General features: G+C 24.8%; 1 protein-coding gene across 1 annotated transcript; it reads left to right on the forward strand.

Annotated features, from left to right (window-relative positions):
* Positions 1-5,161: 5,161 nt before the first annotated feature.
* Positions 5,162-23,761, forward strand: LOC117177074 (S-phase kinase-associated protein 2). Its single transcript, XM_033367556.1, has 6 exons — positions 5,162-5,260; positions 13,448-13,774; positions 17,546-17,822; positions 20,123-20,559; positions 20,674-20,801; positions 22,469-23,761. Exons 1-6 carry the CDS (start codon positions 5,235-5,237, stop codon positions 22,813-22,815), a joined length of 1,542 nt encoding a protein of 513 aa, XP_033223447.1. The 5' UTR covers positions 5,162-5,234; the 3' UTR covers positions 22,816-23,761.
* Positions 23,762-24,196: the final 435 nt, after the last annotated feature.

Here is a 24,196-nt window from a genome sequence, read left to right on the forward strand (position 1 = left end):
TTTTTGATTGCATAAAAAAAATCAACAATTAAAAATCTCTTTTTGCCGTCTAACTATGCAAGTTAAAAAAAATTACAAAAATTATATAAAAAAAAGTCGTTGATCCAGAAAAGAGCTACATATTTTTTATAAATATTTTTTGTACAATGAGTTCAAAAGTTCAAAAGTTCCTTACCCTAAAAAGAGCCTACAAATGTGTATTAATCATTTTTGATAGGATGCGTAAATTGTGTTTTAATCATAAAAAATAACATTAAAAATAAGAAATTTAATTTTTGAAAAACGAGACAAGGTAAGAAAAAAATTAATGGACAGAAGTTGTCCAGTCCAAAAGAATGAACAAATTTATTATAAATTCTTCTTATAAAAATATACTAAAAATGAAAATATTAACATTTTGGAAAAGGAACGCAAACTTTAATAACATTGTACATTTAACCAAATTAGTCTCTTAAATTATATCCGAAAATTTAATAACAAAATTTATTTTTTTATAGGATGTGCTTTTTCTTTAATTATAAAAACAAGACAATAAAGAAACATTTGTTTCAATATCAATGAATATTTTTTATTGCAATAATATAAATTGATTGAAATGATGCATTTTCTAGGGTAGCTGAGAATAAAATTTAACGCAAAATAAGAAAGAAACATTAAAGTGATCATGAAGAGTAAAATTTGTACTTTATTTTGCAATATCTGAATAAGCAATCCCAGGTAAAAGTACATACATAAATATAATATACATTTAATATACAATTTTTTAGTATAATGTAGAAAAGTTCCCATTTTGGACAAAATCGTGTTCGAAGCTTGGGACGCGTGATGAGAATGTGTTAGTTACAGCCGAAGAAACTTTAACAAAAGAGAATTCACAACCATCAAATTACAAATGTCGATGGTTCAACCTTTAATTTTCCATGGGAAATTTGAAAAATGTAAATCGATGAAAATTCTTATTCGTCGAAAACCAAATGCTATTGAAAAGATCCGCTTGCGGAACCTAAATATGTATAACTAATTTATATAGCTTATTAAACCATTGTGATTTCACAAACTGTTATTTTTCTTAACTTTGTACAAACAATTATAAAAGCATATTTTGTAAATGGTAACAGAATATTTTTTCATATTTATAATTTTGTTTATTATGATATACAGTTCTAAATCAGTTTATTCATTTGTATCAATTAATTGGTTGCTTTTGACTATTTAATTAAGAATTTTATATTGTGCTAAAGCTCATTATGAAAATTAAAAATGAACCGATTTTTTCAGTTGAGGATTTTTGTAAATAACAGTGGGTATAATCAATAAGAAGCAGGAATCGGAAATTCTAACCATGAAAATTATAATTTTTACAAAAAAATTAACGATTTAAATAAAAGTTACAGCAAATAACTTGATAATTATGGTTTTTAGAGGCAATCAGATTTCCAAAAAAATATATTATTTAAAAGGTTGAGAATAAATAATGTCTCTCCGTACAATAAAATGCCACAAAAGTGACAAGTTTTAGTTTATATAAAAGATTAATAAAAAATCAATGAAAGACCTCAGCTATTAAAATACTTTACATTCAGACAAATTCCTGGGACAAATACAAAAACTCATGTCAAATATCAATGATGTGCAGAAAATCAGCAATTTTTTAAGGTAACAAATTTTTAAGGCTTTTGAAAATACCTTGTATTCTTTTAAAAGTCCCTAAAATATTTAAAATACTTAAAATATTTAAAATTGTTTGAAATCCTTTTAATTTCTTTGAGCTCTAGAAGTATCTTTTTAAACCTTTTTTAAATCTCATAAAATATTTAAAATCCTTTACAATTTTTGTAAAGGATTTTACTATATTTTTTCAAAATAAAAAATATAGTTAATGAATGTGAAGAGAGATATTTCTTTTCTAACATATTGGGTAATTATTTCAACAATCTTCATTTTTTTAACAATTTTTTTAGCGTTAAATCGTGAAAAGTTATTAGTTTTTTAACATTCGTTAACTGTATCATTATTCTAGAAAATACTAACTTCTTAGTATTTAATTGAAAAAATCGTAAAAATAAAAATTATTTAAACAATTGCAAGATATGCTGAGCAAAAAATATAATTTATTACATTCATTAACTGTATCATTTATTCCAACAATAGTGACTTTTCATGAATTATTAGAAAAATTATATTGTTTAAACAAATAATAATTTTAAATTTTTAAAATTAGTTTTAAAATATTTAATTATTTGTAACTTATAGAATTAAAATAATTAATGTGTAAAAAATTTTTTTTAATACTATCTTTGCCATGAATTTTACATAAAACTGCTATTTCACATTTTTTGCAGAATTTTCCGAGCACAATAAAACGGGGAGGGGGGGGGGTCAAAATTTTAACTTATTGCATAAAAATGATTCCTTGAACATTCTTGAGAAGTAATAAAACTTTAATTTACAAAAAGATAATAGCAAGTACTTTTTCCCATTTTTCGAAAACCGAGCTTTTCCTATTGGGTTTTGAATATCTTCAAAACCCCATGTTAATTTCAAAAGTCCAAGCACGGATTAATATGTTGAGCGAATTGAACAAAAAAATTTTTTAATTTCTTTTCGCAGAAAATGAACAAATTCGAAAAATATTGTTTCGTGAAAGTATAATATTTAAAAAATCGAAAAAAATATGCTTTTTTGTTAATTTATACGTAGAGTTGCCAACAACATTTTTATTTTTTATTTATTTTCTTATGCTCTTTTTAATACACTAAAGAAACATGTATTTTTAACTTTCAAACAAAAACATGTTTCTATTTTTACAGATACTTCTTTAAAAAGAGTATCAAACATTAAAAAAAACACGAAATATTTTGTTTGCAAGTTTAATTACAAATGAAAAAATTGCATTTTTCGTCATTTTTTGAAATCTTATACTTCGGCGAAAATTTAAAAAAGTTACCCCAACAAAAATTTCTTCCATGCACAAAAAATTAAACAAATTTAAAGTTAGAAAATTTGGAATCGAGTTGCCCAATAGTGAGAGATTCTTTAAAAAAATGTGTTTATTTGTTCATCATTCCACAAAGAAACTTTTCAGTGATATTAGCCTATTACGAATAAATCTAATAAATTTCAGTTTTCCTTCCCCACCCTCATCAACAGCCCCTAATCAAAAATTCAAATATTCGCGCAAAAAAGTGCAGCGGATTTTTTACGAAAGTAAGAAAAAACATTTTTCTTTGAAACATAATATTTCAAAAAACAAGAAAATATTCACTTTTGTTCTTTTGTACTTAGAATTGCCAAAAACTGGTATTTTTATGCTCTTTTTAATAAACTAAAGAAACACATATTTAATAAACAAACTGAATAAACAGTTATAGATTTTTAAGTCTTGCAACATCAGTCATTTTTGGAAATATTATATTTCGACGAAAAGAATGTTTCTTATTTCTTTTTCTATGTAGGGTACTTCCTCAAACTTCGCCCTAAAACAATTTTCTTCAATACAAAAAATTCTAATAAATTTAAAGTTATAATTTTTTTATCTATGTGCCCAATGGTAAGAAATTTTTCAAAAAATATGTTCATAATTCTGCAAAGAAACTTTTCTGTGCTAGTACGAATGAATCCAATAATTTTGAGTTTTTTCGGCCTACCCAGATAGACGACCCCTGATCGAGGATTCAAATAATCGCGCCGAAAAATCCCGCGCATTTTTCACGAGAAGAAAAAATTTTTTTAACGAAATTTTGTTGTAGAAATATATTTCAGAAAATGGCGAAATATTCCAAAAATAATTGTATTTAATTTTTTGAATTTTTGATACTCCTTTTAATAAACTAGAGGAACAGGTGTATATTTTTAAGTTTTAACAAACTATTTTTGTCTAGATTTTACGGATCCTGTATAAACGGATCCTTTACTTATGAAAAAGAACATAAAAAATTTTTTTAAAAAACGAAAAACCTTTTTTTGGCAACTTAGTATCAAATTAACACAATTGCATTTAATAAATTTAAAGTTAAAACATTTTTTATCTAATTGCCCAATGGCTAGAAATTTGTTCAAATAATTACAAAAATTTGTTCATAATTACACAAAGAAACTTTTCAGAGCTATTACCAATAAATATAATGATTTTACGTTTTTCGGCCCATCCCGATGGAAGACCCCTGATCGAGAATTTAAATAATTGCGCGGAAAATAGGCGCGCACTTTTTACGAAAGTAAGAAAAAAAATTGCGTACAAATTTAATATTTCAAAAAATGACAAAAGATGCCAAAAATAATTGTATTTTATTTTTTTAAGAAACAATTTTTTTCTAATTTTTACAGATCCAGTATGAACGGCTCCTTAGTTTATTATAACGAGAATCAAAAAAATTTACTTGAACGAAAAACCTCTTTTTATTTAGCATCTTTAGTTACAAATTTACAAAGTTGCATTACTCTTTATTTTTTTTAATATTATATTTCGACGAAAAATTTTGTTTACTTTATATTCTATCAAAGCTACTTACACAAAATAAAAATAAAATTATTACCATACACAAAAAACTTTAAAACTTCAAATTTAGAAATTTTGTAATTGATTTGCCCAAAGGTGATAAATTTTTGGAAATTAAAAAAAGATGGTTTATAATTCAAAAAGAAAGCATTTCAATGTTATTACGAAAGCATTTAATTATTTTGAGTTTTTCGGCCCACCCTGATGGACAACCCCTAACGAAAAATTCAAATAATCGCGCGGAATGTACCCGCGCATTTTTTGCGACGCATGCGCCCCTCGTCTTTAAAGGCCGCGCTTCCCAACGAGATACCGGACCGAATATGAGAATGAGATACAAAAGCCCGCCAGTAGCGGTTGTTTTACCACGGCGCAAAGAGGGATAAAAAAAATAGCCTACAGTTTTCCGCCAAAAACGAATCCCGGCATGGACGAAATTACGACACTAAGCCACGAGTTCATCGAGAGTTCTGAGGAATTATTACTGCCCAAAAGGTGAGTCAGATCATTTCCAAAACTGGTCGGTTTTCCGGAATTTTTCAACGTGTCCCGGCGACCTCGACCTGCCGCTAAGAAAAAGGCAGGTGTTCCCTGCGCGCCTCAGGTAAGGTTAAGAACCCCTGGGCACACACACTTCATCCCTGAATCGCCACGAATCACCCTCCAAGACGCTTGCTTACCTGGTTTTTTCCCTCCGAAAATCGGGGTGTTCCAGTGTTTTTAAAAATTATTTATCATGTCCGCAACCTGCTGGTACCAGAGGTAAATTTCCCTCCAAAATTATTGCTCTTCTCTCAAAAACGCGACAAGTGAAAATCATTTTCAGTGATTTTTGACCTGCGATTCGAGTCAGTGTTGGTGTGAAAATTAGTGGAAAATGGCAGCCTAGACGCTTTTCTGTTTTTCTCAGCTGCCTCAAAAATCTCAGCGGTTCCTCATTTATATCGTCTCCTGTTTTTCCGAATACTAGTGTTTCAAATTTTTTACTTTTATTTACTTTGCTTTGTTATGGAAATGTTATTGTTTTCCGTTTTTTTTGTGGTTTCTCAAGTACATCACCACGTGTTCGCATAATTTACGATATAGTCAAATTTGTTTATATTTTTAAAAGAATGAAAACAAACCTCTAAATTTGAATTTTAATAAACGAGCTTCTTGTTTAATGTTTATTTTTATCGATAACTAATTTTTTTAGGTTATTTTATTATTTTTGGTGTGTTTATTTCATTTATTTGGAACTTAATTTTTGTATTCAAAAGTCTGGATATAAATTTAACATTTTTTTAAATAATAGAAAATATTTTCATGTTTTTCTTCACAATTTTTCTAGTATTCATGTTTAATCATGACATATTTCACGGATAAGAGTATTTGTATAAACCTTATAAGCATCTCAAAACCCGAGTTCATTTCTAATCTTATCTAGCAGTCAATCATTTTAAAAAAGCGTTCTTTAACAATTTTGTGAATTAACAGTAAAAAACTACATCTTTTAAAAAAAGTTACTTTCCCTCAAAAAATTATTTTGTTACTTGACTTTTCAACCAAATAGTTACATTTTTAACCAAAAAGGTGAATTTCTTACCAAAAAATATTATTTGTCAACAAGATACATGCATTTTTAACCAGATAGTGGAATTTTCAAATCGAGAATATGAATTTTTAAAAAAAAAGTTAATTCACAACCAAAAGACACAAATTTTCCACCAAATCAGGTAAATTTTCAACCAAAAATTGAATAGGTAAATTTTCAGTTGAAAAAAATCAATCTTCAACCAAAAATAAATAATAATTTTCAAAGAGAAATTAATTTTTAAATTAAAATGATTAATCTTCAACCAAATAAATTAATTTTGAACAAAAAAGTTAAACTTTCAACAATTTTCAATTAAAAAGATGAATTTTTAACTATAATTATGAATTTTTAACCAAGGCAAAGCAGATAAATTTTAAAACGAAAATTGAAGGGTTAAATTTTTAATTGAACAAATTATTCTTCAACCAAAAAAAGTAGTTTTATTTTCAACTAAAAAAGATAATGTCTGTGTTAAAAATTAATATTTTTGTTTGAAGATTCAAGATTTTAATTGAAAATTCATCTATTTTATCAAAAATAACTACTTTGTTGGAATCGTTTGTTTTTTTTTCAACTAAAAATTTAATTATTCCTCTAGAAAAATTCACTACTTTGCTGAAAATACTTTTTTATTATTAAGAATTAGATTTGCAGCCGAAAATTCAACTATTCTATTTCTGGTTTGAAAATTGATCTTTTTTGGAAGAAAATTCAACTCTTTGATTGAAAATCGATATTTTTTATTTAAGAATTAAACTATTTGTTTGAACATTTATTTAATTTATAGAGAATTTGTCTTTATTTGTAGAAAATTAATCTGTACGATTAAAAATTCATCTTTTTTTTAAGTACAAAATTCAAATTTTTTTGTTGATAATTGTTCTTTTTTAATTCAAAATCCAACGATTTGGCTGATTATTTGTATTTTTTAATTCAAAATTCAACTATTTCATGGAAAATTCACATATTTTGTTTGAAAATCGATTTTTTTGTATAGAAAGTGATTTTTTTCTTTGAAAGTAAAATTATTTATTTAAAACTTCTTCTTTTCGGTTAAAAATTCAAGTATTAAGTTAAGTCTTTCATAATTTTAGTTAAAAATTCATCCGTTTGGTTGAACATTCATTTTTGAACTACAAATTTAATTACTCGATTTTTGTATTGAAAAATAACCTTTTAAGTTGAAAATACGTTTGGGGGGGGGGGTGAACAATTATTTTAGTTTTGATTTGATTTTTATTTCGGTCAATCTTTAAAAAAAATTCTACTTTAAAATGTTTGTTAATTAAAAGTGAAAAACGATATATTTAAAAAAAACTCCAAAACTGGTAAATTTTCAACCAAAAATCGAATAATTTAATTTTCAGTTGAAAAAATTAATCTTCAACCAAAAAAAAATTAATTTTCAACAAAAAAAAAGTCGTTGAATTTGGTAGAAATTTTTTTTCTAATTGAAAATTAATTCTCTTAAATAAAAATTTAAATAAACAATTATTACTCAAATGTCCTCTTTTTTTAGTTTAAAGATTTAACTGTTTAGTTGAAAATTGATGTAATTTGTTGAAAATTCGTCTTTTTTTTAAGAAAATCATCTTTTTGGTTCATAATTCAACTGTTTGGTTAAAAATTTATGTATTTTATTGAAAATTCCTTTATCTGGTTAACAATTCATGTATTTGGTTACAATATCAACTATTACATTTTTGGTTGAGAATTTAACTATTTTATTGAAAATTCAACTGTTTGGTTAAAAATGAACTAGAAAATTCAACTGCTTATTTAAAAGTTTTGTTTTAAAACAAAAATAATAATTTTCTACCAAGAAATACTAACTCTTAACAAAATACATATATTTTATACCCAATAGTTAAATTTTTTACCAAGAGAATTAATTTTCTACCAGGACACGAATTTTAGAGAAAATTACTATTTTACTGTTTGTGGATCTTTAATTTTTCTGGTTATCTCCGCATTTTTATAAAATGTATTTTTTTTTTTAGAAAATTATCTTTTTCTTTCAGGGTTAATCTTGTCGTTCGTAAATTATTCTTTTTGGTTAAAAATTCAATTATTCCAGTTAAATATTGATAATTTCAATTGAAAATTCGTCTTTTGGTTTGGAAATAAATTCGAATTCTAATTATTTTTTTGTTGGTTGAAAATACCATAATTTTACTTAAAAATTTATTTCCTTGATTGAACATTCATTTTTTGAGAACAAATTTAATTATTCAATTTTTCGTTAAAAAATGACCTTTTTCATTTGAAAATCCGTCTTTTTGTTAGAAATTCATCTTCTTGGTTGAAAATTAATCTTTTTGGTCAAAAATTCAATTATTCTAGTTAAAAATTAATTATTTCAGTTAAAAAATTCATCTTTCTGTTTTAAAATTCAAAATTTCAACTGAAGTTATAAATATTCAACCAAAAAAAAATCAACTTTTCAGAACGTAGTTCAACTTTCAAGCAAACAGTTGCATTTCCATAATAAAAAAATGAATTGTCAAACTAAAAAGATGACTTAAAAACGAAAAAGATGACTTAAAAACGAAAAAGGTAATATTTGATATTTCAGCAAATAAATATTTCAATAAAAAATGAAAAACCGTTAGATGCAACCAGGAACAAAAATTTCATAACACTATTTTGACACTATTTTTTTAATTTGGCGACACTACTATTTACAGTATTTTCGATCTCTAAAGTGAGCCTGAGCCTGCAATCAAGTGTTTAGATTCAATTAACCAAGGAATTTTTTGAAATATTTTAGTGACCACCTAGATCTATTAAACAATTTTTTAATCTACTAAAGCATATTTCTCTCTTATGGACCTTCCTTAAATTTTTGCAAATTCGAAAAAACTGTTCGAAAAAATGTAACAGTTTTCTTGGAAATGAAACTATTTTCTATTAAATGTACTGTTTGTTTAAAATTTCTATTTTTGCGTTTAAAAGTCATTAGAAATGTTTTAGAATGAAAATTTAACCCTTTTGAAAATTTGTCTTTTTCGTTTTAAAATTGACCAGCTTTAGCAAGCATTACATCTTTCTAGGATAAAAATGCAACTATTTGGTTGAAAATTAAATTATTTTGTTAAAAAAATTTACTATTTCGTAGACAATTTACTTTCTGCTTAAAATTTATATTTTGGTGTTGCAAAATGAACTAAGATCTTTTCTGGATGAAAGTCATCCGTTTTAGTAGAAATTTTCTTTTTCTGTAATAAAATTAACAATACATATATTTGGTAGAAAATTTAATTACTCTTTAAAAAATTCATCCTTTTTTGTTGAAAAAATCGTCTTTTTGGATTGAAAATTCAATTGCTTTTTTGTAGAAACATTTTTGTTGTTGTTAAAAACTTCATATTTTGATCTTGAAAAGTCAACTGGAATATTTTTTGGATGATAATTGAACTATTTTTTTGTTAAAAAATTGTTGTTTAAAAAAAATTCATCTGTTTTAGCAGAAATTTTATCTTGTTTGATAAAAATGCAACTATTTGGTAAATAATTCCACAATTTTGTTAAGAAGTCTTCCTTTTTGGTTTAAAATTCTGCTGTTTTGTTTAAAATTGAACTATTTCGTAGAAAATTTACTTTCTTGTTGAAAATTTAACTATTTTGTAGAAAATTTGCTTCTTGTTTAAATTTTTTTATTGAAAAATGAACTAAAATCTTTTCTAGGTGAAAGTTCAACTTTGAAAAAAAGTTCGTTGTTTTTCATATAAATTAATCTGTTTTAGTGCAATTTTCATCTTTCTTGGATAAAATGCAACTATTTTATTAAAAACTCACACTTTTTTGTTTAAAAAATTCGTTTTTTTTAGATTGAAAATTCAATTTTTTTCGTAGAAACTTATTTCGTGATTTTGATCTTGAAAAGTCAACTAAAATATTTTTTAACCGATAATTCAAATATTTTTTGGGACGACTGAAAAATCCCGAAAAATAAAATTTCCGACACTGTAAAATTCCTAAATTGCAAAATTGACGAATAATAAAAATACCGAATGGGAAAATTCTCGAATAATAAAATTCCCGACAAATAATTGCCGAATTATAAGATATCCTAATTGTAAAATTATCGAATTTAAACCATTACAATTATTTATAAATATATTTGTTTGATTACAAATACTGTACCGAAATAATATTTGAGAACATTATTTTCAATGTTGAATTTAATATAACAATAATTTTTAATGTAATATTTCTGGGAGACGTATTTTTTATGTGCATAGTATTTGAAAAAATACAAAATCTTTCGCAAAAATCGAATTTTAAATTGAAAGATTTTTTTTTTTGAAAAACGTGATAAGGGTGCTAGAAAAATAGAGGGTGATTTCCATTTCTTTTTGTTCGAGGAGCAAATTTGGTCAACTTTAGAAGGTATCAAAAAATCAAATTTTCAAGTTCAAACAATGAGAATTTAACTTGCAGCTATTGAGTTCCGGGTGGCTGCTGGACCGGGAATTTTTTGAGACCGGGAAATGACAGTGATTTTTTTTTACCAGGAATATTAGAAATTTGCAAAAGAAAAATCTGTCCACGTTCGATTTCAACAGTTTTTAAATAATTAGTTGGATTGTTATGTTTTTCTATTATACTATTATTTAGCTTACAATGCGCAATTAAAAATTTTTTACTTGAAAATTTGTCCACTTTAAATTTTTATTTCTAGGCTAACATTTTTAATTTAAAGAATTTTAAAATGCTTTTTTAAAGACTTGAAAAAAATAAATAAAAAACTTTGATATTGAAAATTTGGGATAAAAAACATTTTTATTTAATAAATAAATATATTTTTTTAATTTATCTGTACTTTAAGTAATAAAAAGTGAACAAAAAAGATTTTAAACCAGTTCAAAATATAAGAATTTTCAGATTTTAACGTTTTAACTTAAACGGTTACAATTTGAAAGTCTTAATCATTAAACAAATGTGAAGGTGTGACTGAAAGTTTTTAAAATATTTTCAAGTTAAAAATAACTTCATAATAATATATTCTTAATTAAAGGATTTTATTCAATTTGCAATTTTTAATTTAAAAAAAATATTAATTATTGAATATTTAGCAATATTTGATTTTTTATTTAAGACAAGTCAATTGAAACCAAATATGTAAAAGTAAAGAATCTTTAACTGAATTGTTTGACATAGAAAACCTGGAATCGTTAAAATTTCGAAGAGCCTTTAAACTTTGAACGTTACAATTTTAATTGTTGTATTTGAAAAATGCTGAATTTGTAAGTGAAATTTATAAATTTTGATGTATAATTTAAAATAAACATTAATAGAACAAATTTGAGTAATTTTAAGAAATATTTAGGAGTTTTAAAAAGATTAAAAATTATCATTCAAATTTTAGAAAGTTTTCTTAAAATCTTCTAGAATCTTTTTTGAAAATTTTGTTTAAATCTTTGAACAAGTTTTTAAATATTATCTTAAAATAATTTTTCAAAATAAAATGTCATTTTTAATTTTCTTAAGAAAATGTTTTTATTCCTTTGAAGCCTTTCACAGTTCTTGAAAAGAATTTAATTTTTTTGTTTAAAATCTGCGAAAATCTACATTTTGTTTGATGTTAGGCTATCATTTGAAGTTTTACATTAAGTTTGAATCTTTTCAAAACTTCTACATATCTCTTAAGATTACTCAAATTTCGCCTGCAACTAAATAAATGTTTAATTTTTATTTATACATTCAAACTGTAAAGAAATTTTCTCAAATTTGAAGGATTTTCTGAAAATTGTAGACAAAATTCAATTCATTTTGACAGATATTTAGAAGTTCTGAAAAAATTTCCAAAATAGTAATTTTGAATTTAAAACAAATTTAAAACTACTTCTAAATTTCGCAAGGTTTTGAAATAGAATTTTGAAGCTTCCCAGGGATGTTTAAATGACTTAAGAAGAAAATAATTAAATTTCTAATTTATGAAGTGTTAAGTTAACATTTTTTCATTTTTTCAATATTAGATGTTTCTAGCTTAAAATTCCTTAAAATTATATAAGTTTGAAAATTTTAAAGTTCATTTATTGGTTTTGTAATTTGAAAAATGTCAGTACTTTCAATTTTATACGCGTAAATTATTGAGTATTTTAATACAAACTTTTTAAATTAAAAACTTTAAAATTAAAATTTTAAAATTTCAAAATTTAAAAGTTCCACTTTGAGTGCTTTCATTTGTAGCTCAGTTTTAATTACCTAAAGTGGAAAATTGTTTGCTTTTAGTGTTCCATTTTTTTAATTTCATTGACCGTGAAAAATGTTTGCGGACCGGTAAATGACCGGGAATTTATGTCGTCGATTAAAACGCCCACCCCGGAGTTACTGAATTTTTACCAAAAAAATTTCGAAAAAAATGAGGTTCCGAGAAAATTGAGGTGGGATTTTTTTGCATAATAGATACATTTCATCAAACCTAAACGGCGATAATGACATAAGCTAAAAGTCAATTTTTTATTCAATTAAAAATTAGATTTTTTATCACTGTCTACGTTTGATTTGACCAAATTTGCATCTAGAACAAAAAGAAATAAAATCACCCTCTATTTTTATCGCACCCTTATAACGTTTTTCAAACAAAATACATATATAAATTTAGAATTCGTTTTTTGAGAACGTTTTTTGTATTTTTTCAATTACTATGTACATTTAAAAATGCGTCACCCAGAAAAATAGAATTAAAAATCATTTTAATTTTAAATTCAAATAATAATTTTCGAAATTTTAAACATTAAAAATATTGTTCTAAATCAATATTTCATTATAGGATTTGTAATCAAACAAATATGTTTATAAAACAAATTGTAATTGCCTAAATTCGAGAATTTTCCAATACGGATATTTTATAATTCGACAATTTTCTGTCAGAAATTTTATTATTCAGAAATTTTATTATTCGAGAATTTTCCAATTAGGTATATTTATTTTTAGGCAATTTCATTATTCGTGAATTTTACAGTGCCGGGAATATTATTTTTCGAAATTTTCAGTCGTCCCTATTTTTTGATCATTTATCTTTTTGATTTAAAAATTCATCTGTTTTAGCAGAAATATCTTCTTTTTTTTGTAATGAAAATGCAACTTTTTGTTTAAAAATTCTTCTTATTTGCTCTTTTTTTTCTTTAAGATTGATACTTTTAGTTGAAAATTCACTTATTTAATGATCGAGAAAAATGAAAAATGAGGGAATTTTGAATATAAATTTCTCGGAAACTAAAAATTACGTACAGAAATAGGGTGGGAGGGGTAGAAATATTTTGTTACAGGGTTGGGGGGGGGCTAAGAGAGGGCCTACAATCCATAACATAATTCAAGTACGGCCCGTTATGTAAATTTTATTTGTTGATAAAAAAATGTTTCAGCAAACGAATGCGTTTAGACGATGGCTGTAATAATAATTTAGACGAATTAACGGAAGCTTCGAAGAACAATAGCACGCATTGGTCATGTTCAGGTGACACGAGTCTTGTGGAGCCAGAAATTTTGGAAGACATGGGCGTCAGTATGTTGGAAGATGAGGAAAGCTGTGAGAGTGATTTGAAAAAAATCCGAACGGAGGAACCTTCACCAACACATCCTAAAATAAATGGTGAAATTCCTGTAAAGGAAAATGGGGTTTACGCCAGTCAGGATTCAGAACTGTACAGACATTCCAGCTTTGAGGCAGTCACAGCCGAAAAGTACGATAGGTTTGTCTTTCAAATTATTCCTTAATTATGCGTTTTTTATTTTTTTTCTCCTGATTTCAAGAAACTTACCCTTTTTCTCGGTTTTAAAAAAATATTAATTCTTTTTAATTGAAAAGTCTGGTTTTATATTTTCGATTGAGAGTTCATCTTCTTAGCTGAAAATCCAAATTTGATTTCAACAGACTTTTTAATAATTATTTGAATTTTTATCTTTTTCAATTATGCCATAACTCAGTTTACATTGCGTTATTGGAAAATCTTTCACTTAGAAATTTTGTATTTTAATATTTAGGCCTCCATTTTTCATTAAAAGAACTTTAAAGTGCAGTTTTAAATGCTTGAAAAGTTAATAAAAAATAGTAGCGTTTGAAATCACAATTTTTTATTAGGAAAAAAAAACTTTTTAGTTGATCAAATTAAATATAATTTATAATGATTCTTAAATTTTAACAAGTGAAATAATTATTTATTTTACAAAAGTATTCGCAATCAGTGTTTAAAATGGAAGAATTTCCAGATTTTAACGTTAAAAATTAAACTGTTTTAATTGGAAAGTCTTAGCAGTTAAATAAATATAAACGCACTATTTATACTTTATAAACTATTTTCAAATAACTTCAAATATTGCTAAAAATATATGTTTAGATATTCGGAAAAAGTTTCAAAAATAATTTAAAATTTTGAAACTTTTCAAGAATTTTTAAACTATTTAAAAAGAAGATTTAACTTTTAATTTAAGAAGTGTTCAAATTTGTAAGAAAGATATGATCGCTCAATTTTTATTATTTCTAACATAAAATTGCTCAACATTATTTGCAGCTCAGTTTTTATGACTTCAAATGGAAATTTTTTTAGCTTTTGAGTTTTAATTTTATTGACCGTGAACAATTTTTGCGAACCGGGAATGGACTGGAAATTTTGGTATTGAAAATTCAACAATTTAGTTTAAAAATAATCCTTTCTGATTTTTTTTATTTACTAGAAAAAATCATTCTTGATTGCAAATTTGTAATTTTACTTTGAAAATTCAGTTCTTTTGGTTAAAAATGAAACTTTTTGGTTGAAAATTAATCTTTTTTAGTCGAAATTTTCATTCGTCTTTTTGGATAGAAAATTCATATTTTTTGATTTTAAATGATTTATTTACAATTTAATAGTCATCTGTTATATTATTAACTAACCTCTTTTGTTGAAAAATGAATTATTTCTTTCAAAATTATATTATTTTGTTTAAAAAAAGATATTTTTTCTTTGAAAATTTAACCAATTGGTAGAAAATCCATTTTTTGGTTGTTGAAAATGAATTCTTCTTAATTTAAAAGTGAAATATTATATTTTTGTTTCAGAATTGAACTTTTCGGGTTAAAAATTTAATTATTTTCTTGAAAATTAAGCTATTTTATACAAAAGCCATATATTATGGTCGAAGTTTGCTGTTATATTTTTGGTCAAATATTTAATAATTTTATTGAAAATTAAAGTATTTTGCTTTTAAAAAAATCATATTTTTCGTTGAAAATTCAACTTTTTTGGATCAGAATTAATCTTTTTAAGTTGAAATCTAATTATTGTTTTGAAAACTCAACTATTTTGGATAGAAAATTGAATAAAATATTATTTTATTTTAAAAATTCTTGTGAATTGAAAACTCATTTTTTTTGTAGAAAATTAATCCTTTTGATTAAAGTTTAATTTATTTTAAATCAAAAACTCTACTATTATATTTTTGATTCAGAATTGATCTCTTTTTCTCCTTTGGTAGAAAATTTATTTGCCTTGGTTGAGGATTTAATTATTTTGTTTAAAAATTCCAATATTTTATTGAAAATGTATCTTTTCGGGGTTAAAAGTAACAATGTTTTCTTTTAAAAATTCACTTTTTGGGCCGAAAACTAAACGCTTATATTTGGTAATTGGCTCTTAAAAATTAAATTTTTCATTGAACATTCATTTTTTCGAAAAATCCTTCTTTGTTGGACATTCATCTTTTTGATTTGAAAATTAATCTTTCTAGCTTAAAAACTCAACTATTTGGTTAAAAACTCTTCTGTTGCTTAAAAGTTAAATTATTTTGTTGTAAATGAAACTTTTGGTACAACACGATTTTTTCGAAAATTCAACTATTTGGTTGATAATTCACATTTCTTAGTTGAATATTAACATTTTTGTTGAAAATTTTTCTTTTCGGGCTTAACATTCAAACTTTTTCTTAAAAAAATTGACTTTTTTGTATGCATTTTTTTGGTTGACAATTTATGTATTTTTTTTTTTTTTTGAAAATCATATTGTGGTCGGAAATTCATCATTTTGGTTGAAAATTGAACTATTTTGCTATAAAATTCATCTCTTTAGTTGAAAAAAAACTTTTTTGTTTAAAATTTTAATAATATACTTGAGCATTAATATGCTTTTTCGTTAACGATTCAACTATTTTGTTAAAAATGTAACTATTTGGTTAAAAAAATTAACATTTTTGTTGAATGAAACTATTTTTGGTTTAAATTAAAATCATTTTTTCTTAAAATATCAAATAATACGTTTTTTGTTGAGAATTAATATATTTAGTTGAAAATTCACTGGCTCATTTATTAATTTTTTAACTGAAGATGTAACTGTTCCATTGGTTGTCGAAAATTTATAATTTTTGTACCGAATATTTGACCGTTCTATTTTTAGTTGAAAATTTATTTGTTTCAAGTGAAACTTTTAAATATTCTTGGGTTAAAAATTTAACTTTTTTGTAGAAAATTCGTTTTATTTTTGGTTAAAAATAATAGCTATTATATAATAATATCATAATAATATAATATAATAATAGATAAAAATTAGTTGTTCTTCTAATAGAAAATGCATCCTTTGGGATGAAAATTCCACTATTTGCTCAAAAATTCATATTTTTAGATGAAAATTCATCATTGTGATGAAAAATTAATTTATTTGGTATAAAATTCGTTTCTTTTCAGTTGAAAAACACTTTTTTCAACTAAGACTGTAACTATACTATTATTGCTTGAAAATTTATATTTTCAGTTAAAGAAGAATTAATTTTGCTGAAAAGACGATTTTTTTGTTTAAAATTTACTTCTCTAACTGCGAAATTGAAATTCCTTATTAAAGAAAATTAATTTATCGTTTTTAGTTGAAAATTTATATATTTAATTGAAACTGTATCTTTTTTGGTAGAAAATTTATCTTTTGGGTTTAAAATTGACTTATTTTGTTGTGAATTTATTTTTTTGATTGAAAATTGGTTTAACTGAAAATTTAAATCTTCTATTTTTGATTAAAAAATAATTTTTTGGATGAAAAAAACAACTTTTTTTTAATTGAGTTTTTTTTCAAAATTGATCCTATTTAGATTAAAATTTATCTACTTTATTGAAAATTAGTCTTTTTTATTAGAAACTTAATCTTTTGATTGAAGATTCATTATTTTAATTCAAAATTCATTTCTGTGTTTGGACACTTTTTTTTTACTTCAAAACACAACCAAAAAGTGTTTAAAATATTATTTAGAAGCGAAATTATTTTGCATAAAATTATTAATCTTGTAGGTGTATGATTGGTTTTATACCTAGAAGAATTTAAAAGTTGGGGTATTGTATCAACTTTGAATAATTTAAATAATGTAATTATTAAATAATGACGTAGAAAATACGATTTTTTAAATCCTAATTGCAAATTCTCATAAATTCTCAAAGCACATAAAGGTCGTTCATTTGAGTTTATTATTTTGCAACATTTTTTTTTGTTTTGACAACTTTTTTAAAGGCTCGAGGACTTGATAGATTTGGAGGATCCAACGAGTTTCTCAACTGCGGGGAATGAATCTGGATATGGTTCGAGGGCAGAGATAGAATGTCTTGGAGAAGTTAAGCAAAGTTTTCACAAGGACGAACAAAATCTTACCGCGGACAAAAATAGTTTAGATTTACAATTTGGCCTACGCAGAAGGAAAAAACCTTCGATTGTAGGAGAGGATAGATTTAATAAATTATCGGATGAGATGATTCTGATGATCTTGAAGTGGCTTCCAAAGCAATGTCTGGTGAGAAATATTTTTATCACTTAAAAGTTTATTTCGGGTCCCTAAAGTGCCCTATTTTTAAGATTTGGTCCCTATATGGTACTCTATTTCCAGCCCATAATGGAACTTTATAAAAATTGATAATAAGATCAAAGCTTCCAAGAGTCAGGTATTTTGAAAAAAAAAAATAGAAAAAATCGACGAATTTCTGTAAGAATTAAATTGACTCATGGGAAATGACAGTGAATTTATTTTTTGATTGGGAATTTTACAAAATTTTTAGAATAAAAATTTTGCCCAACTTTGATTTCAACCGTTTTAAAATAATTTCCTAAATTGTGATTTTCATAAATTATTATATCATTTATTTTAGAATGCTTAATTTGAAAATCTTTCACTTTAAAAATGTTCCATTTTAGACCTTTAATTTTTAAGTATATATTTTTAATTAAAGAATTTTAAAATGCAGTTTTAAAGGTTAACAAAATTTTAAATTAGAAATTTTTTTAATCGAAGATTGCTTTATTAAAAAAAAAACAGGGTGACTGCCAGACCGGGAATTTTACGTATTATCAGAAGAAAAATCTGCCGAAGTTCGATTTTAACAGTTTTTAAAATAATTAAAGTGCAGTTTTGAGGATTTCAACAATTGAAAATTAAAAGCATTTGCAGTTGAAATTTTTTGATTCCAATTATTTTGTTTTTAAATAAAAATTTCCATGATTTATCAATAATATATTTTTAATTTAGAGTTTCAGGTATTCCTTTATATTATTTTTTTATATTAAATTTAATAAATAAATTTATTAATATATTATTTCTATTAATTTTTTTAGCGATTAAAAAAGGTAGAAGTGTGTTTTACGATTTTCAACTTTTAAAAAAATTGATAATAATATAGTCATAATTAAAGATTTTTATTAAATTTAAAATATGGTGAGTCTAAATCATTTAATTTTTGTCTCATTTAATTTGAAATTTCTTAAAGTAGAAAAAGAATAAGTATTTAAAATTTAGCAATATTTCACTGTTCATTTAAGACGAGTAAATTGAAACGAAATATTTAAAAGAAAACAATTTGAAACTGAATTGTTTTACATAGAAAGCTTTGAATCTTTAGATTTTCGAAGAACTTTTAAACTTTTAGCGTTACAATTTTAATTAGTCTATTTAAAAAGTGTTTAATTTATAACGGAAATTGTTAAATTTTAACGCATATATAACAATTGAACACTTATTATTTATAGAAAAATTTTTAGAAGTTTTAAAAAGATTCAAAATTAATTAAAAACTTGAAATTATTTCAAGTAATTTAAACGAAGTGTGTTAAAATTTTTTTCATAACTTCTAAATATATTTTTAAATTAATCCAAATTTTCCTACAATTTTTGAAAATTTAAACAAGAAAAATGAATTTTCAACCCAAAAATACAAGTTTTCACAAAATATGTTGAGTTTTGAAGCTAAAAGTAGATTTTTTAGAAAATATTTTACTCAGGCGGGCCGTTTTAATCGACAAACAAAAGTCCCGGTCATTTCCCGGTTCGAAAACATTTTTCACGGTCAATAAAATTAAAAAATTCGAATTCTAAAATTTGTTTTACATTTTTTAATTTCGAAAATATTTTTGAAATTTTTTCCAATCTTCTATAAAACGAATCGAATTTTTCCTACAATTTTTTTAAATTCCTGAAAATTTAAAAATAATAAGTGTTTACAAATAATAAGTGTTCTGTTGTTATTTATAAATTCAAATTTTTTTTTAGGATTTTCTAAAAGTTATAGAAAAAATTCAATTCATTTTGAAATATATTTAAAAGTTCTGACAAAAGATTAAAAAATGATTTTGAATTTGGAAAAATTTTTAACCACTTCTAGATTTATCAAGATTTTGAAATAAAATTTTAAAGCTTTTAAAGGATGCCTAGACTATTTAAAATAAAGATAATTTAACTTCTAATTTAAGAACTGTCAAGTTAAAAAAATTATTTTTAAATTTTTAATGTGTCTAGCTTAAAATTACTAAAAAATAATATAATTTTGAAAATGTTTAGAGTTCATTTCTTGATTTTTTAATTTAGACTCTTGAAAATTTTAACGTTGATTTATATTTTTGGAACTTAATCTGAATCTTTGAACTTGTTAGAATGAATTTACCCGGAATTTTTTATCCTTTGAGCACGTAAAAAAATAACCTATGATTATAAAAAAAAAATACAATTTGTTCCTTACATTTTATCCCGTGAGTACTGTGAGAAGAAGCCTCTTATTTTAATAAGTTAATAATAAAAAATAAAAATAAAATATGATTTCTCTTGCAGCTGCGTTCCATGTTGGTTTGTAAAAGGTGGTGCCAAATAGCAAGGGACGAAGCCCTGTGGACGCGTTTGGATTTGGGCAGTAAAGTATTAAACGACGGAACTCTAGGACACATAATTCCACGAGGTGTTCACATTTTAAGGCTAGCCCAGGCCGAAATAGCTTCTCCAGTATTCCATCCAAATAGTGAAGCCCTTTCCGAAATCTATACGAGTAAATTGCAGTACTTGGATCTCTCGATGGCTGTTATTTATCCCCAAGACTTGGCAATTTTGCTCTCAAAATGTAGACTTTTAAAAAAATTATCCCTTGAAAAGTGCGTGTTAAACCGATCATGCTGTGCAGAGATCAGTGAAAATGTAGGCTTAGAAGTATTAAATTTGACCATGTGCGAAGGGATGAACATTGAATGTGTTCGTAGTTTAGTCAAGTTAAAACGGTACTAATTTTATACATATTTTTTTATTTTATTTATTTTATTATTTTAATTATAAAATGTTTTTAAACATTTTTTAATTAAGAGCTGATTGCTGTAATAGATTTTTTTTTGCAGATTGAATTCCTTGAATCTGGCTTGGTGTTCTCTTGATAAGGAATGCATGAGTCTTCTTTGTCAATCATTACCGTCGACCATCACGCGGTTAAACGTTTCTGGATGTCGGAAAACTCTCCTCGATGAAAGTATGTATAAAAGATTTTAAAATTTGAGAGCTTTCGTTTATTTATTATTTTTTTTTTTATTTAACGAAAATATTTATTTTTAACTGTGAAATTCTTTAATAAAATTTAAATAAAAGAAAAGAATGATTTTCGAATTTTATTTCTTTTCGGGTCTAAAAATTAAATATCTAACAAAATTTACTTTTGAGCTGAAATATCAATACTTTGATTGCAAATTTATATTTTTGGGTAGAAAATTCGTATTTTTTTGTTTGAAAATGTAGTTTTTAGCTTGAAAAATCAACACTTTTGTTGAAAAAAATTTTTTTTTTTTGAGGCTGAAATGTCATCTATTTTTTTGAAAATTCATCTTGATTGAAAATTGATCTTTCCGGGTTCAAAAGTAAAATATTTTCTAAAAAATCGACTTTTTAGCTATAAAACTCAACTCTTTTATTGAAAATATGTGTTTTTGTGTTGAAAAGTTCATCTGTTTTTATTAGTATGTTTCCATTCGAATTAAAAAAAGTTAATATTTTTGGACTATAATATGTTTCAACTGTCTTATACAAAAAAATTTATATTTTTAACATTAAAATACAATTCTTTGTTTTTTATCGTTTGAAAATTTAAATCTTTTATTGAAAATGCATCTTCCTTGATTAAAAATGAACATTTTGATTTAACATTCATCATTTTCTGGTTTAAAAGTAAAATATTTTCTAAAAAATCGACTTTTTAGTTATAAAGCTCAACTCTTTTATTTAAAAATTCAAAATTTAAATTGTTAAAGTTCATTGCTTGATTTTGAATTTAGACTATTGAAAGTTTTAACGTGGATTTATATTTTTGGAACTTAATCTGAATCTTTGAACTGTATAATAGATAAAAGTTCTAAAATTTGCAGTTAATTTATAATTTTTAATTGAGAAGTGTTAGACCTTCCATTTGGTACGTGTGAATTTTTCAGCATTTCAATACACAATTATTGAGTTGAAAACTTTTAAACTTCAATTTTGGAATTCAAGTATTCCATTTTGAATGTTTTAGTTTGTTGTTTATTGTTTATTACTTTATATGGAAAAATGTTTAGGATATAGTTTGATTTTTTTAATTTCATTGGCCGTGAAAAATGTTTGCGAACCGGGAAATGACCGGGAATTTTTTTCTTCAATTAAAACACCTATTCTGCATCTTGAAAATTCAACTCTTGCCGAAATAACAATATATATTGCGCTGTTATTAATCCTTAAAGTGCATTGTGGGTGTCTGATACCCCAAGAAATTTTCAAACTCTTATAAACCATACTTTATTCGAAAAAATTGAGTAAATCTCGCCATTAGATTTTTTTTATGAAAGTACACTATTTCAAAAATTAGTCATAAATTTTCAGGTTAAAATAATTAAAATTGCGTGTCTTATGAATTTTTAAGTAAAAACTCCGTTTTCTCAATAATTTTTTTAACAAACTTAAAATAAATAAATGGCTATAAAATCAACTCTACCTTATAAAATATACTTTAAACTATAGCGGGTAATTTTATTGTGGAAAAATATTCAATAGGGGTTAAACAATACATGATTAAATACGCTGGGGTGTACATCACCCACAATGTACTTTACCGTGATTTTTACCATTTATGTACTTTAAGGGTTAATCCTTCTACTTTTTTATATTTTATTTCAGATGTGAAGGATTTGCTCAAGAGTTGTCCAGATCTCGTGGAATTGGATCTGAGTGATTGCACACTGCTCACAATAAGTACAGTCCACAGTATTTTAAAATTCACACGTCTAGAGCACTTGTCCTTGAGTCGCTGTTACAGTATTCCAACCTCGATGTACATCCGATTAGCGTACATGCCGTCGCTCATGTATCTGGACTTATTCGGCCTGATGACCGATCAAATACTGAAAACCTTCCAGATTAATTGCGAAGAGACGGAAATTAACAAATTCCTCTATAGTTCCGTTGCGAGGCCTACCGTTGGCGTCCGAAGAACGAGCATTTGGGGCCTTCGAGTCAGGGATTGACTGAATTTTCTACAGCGAATAATCTGATTAGTAAGAATCTGAATAATCACGGAAATCGATTTTTCATTCAGAGGCTGAAAATCCGGAAGAGCCGAAATTGAAAAAAAATGTGTATATTGATACAAAAGCGGGAAAATAATTTCGATTGGATTTTCAGGAATTGAAGATACTGATTTTTTTTTTAACAAGAATTGCTTCCGGTTTCGTACTTTGAACGGTACTTTGAAATTGGTGATACAATAAGTATTACAGTTTGCGAAATGAAGTATCTTTTCAGTCCGATTTTCTTCACAATTTGTAAATAGAAGTTGTAGTATTGCACAGAGACTTGTTACTTTAATTTTCCCTCCGAGGCTGTGCGTTAAAGATACTTTATTATTATTATTTTTTTTTTTTTTTAAATAGATTTATGTCATCACTATATGTGTTCTAACTTGTCACAAATTTAGCAAACTACTAATACTTCCTGCCTGCCTATCTATTGATAAAAATCGATTTATTAATTGTTCGAAATTATTAATTTATGAGTGAAGATCAAGTCAAAGTGAGCGAGTTAGAACATGAAGAATCACATTTAATTTGCTGATTAATAAGATTTTTATATAATTATTCGAAAGCAACTTCAGCATCATTGTTAAGAAAATCTCAATTTACTGATATGGAATAATTAAGCAAATGTATGAATTTACCCTCTTGCTTAATTGTGGAACTAGAATATTTTCTTTTTTTTTTTGTTTTTTCTTTTTCTTTCTTTCCTTGTTTTGCCTTACCGAGACGATTAAAGATGACATTTTTTGTAGTCCCGTAGTCCCTAGTTTTACAAACGACGTTGCTCCAAAAGAATTTTATCCATTGTGATTTTCATGAAGTACCATAATATTAAATGTAAGGTAATGTTTTTTTTTTACATTATGAAGCGTTTTCAATAAAAGAATTATGAGAATGATCAAAAATTTTAGAGTTTTTTGTTTTAAGGATGAAACTACATTGAATTGTTAACGAAGAAGATAAATTTTTAATTAATAAGATCATTTTCAAACAAAAAAGTTAATTTTCTGCCAAAAAATACAATTTTTCAACAAAACAGTTGAATTTTTAAATAGAGAAGAATCCATTTTTAACAGAACATGGAATAGTTATATTTTTAGTTAAACATTAATTTTTATTAAAACTGAAGAACTTTCAACTGAAATGATGAATATTTTTAATCTGAAATACTTGCATTTTTAACCGAAAAGATTAATTTTTAAACAATAAAATTAATTTTCAAACAATAAAACTAATTTTCAAACAATAAAACTAATTTTCAAACAAAAAAGTGAATTTTCTGTAAAAAAAATACAATTTTTCAACAAAATACATTAACTTTAACCAAATAGTT

The sequence above is a fragment of the Belonocnema kinseyi genome, chromosome 7 (genome assembly GCF_010883055.1).
Source record: "Belonocnema kinseyi isolate 2016_QV_RU_SX_M_011 chromosome 7, B_treatae_v1, whole genome shotgun sequence".
NCBI lineage: Eukaryota > Metazoa > Arthropoda > Insecta > Hymenoptera > Cynipidae > Belonocnema > Belonocnema kinseyi.

Bases quoted from the DNA above. Each gene is read 5' to 3' on its own strand.
- LOC117177074 (XM_033367556.1), top strand. From the start codon at position 5,235: ATGTCCGCAACCTGCTGGTACCAGAG. The intron at 20,560-20,673 runs GTACTAATTTTA...TTTTTTTTGCAG, and splicing joins AGTTTAGTCAAGTTAAAACG to ATTGAATTCCTTGAATCTGG. The intron at 20,802-22,468 runs GTATGTATAAAA...ATTTTATTTCAG, and splicing joins GAAAACTCTCCTCGATGAAA to ATGTGAAGGATTTGCTCAAG.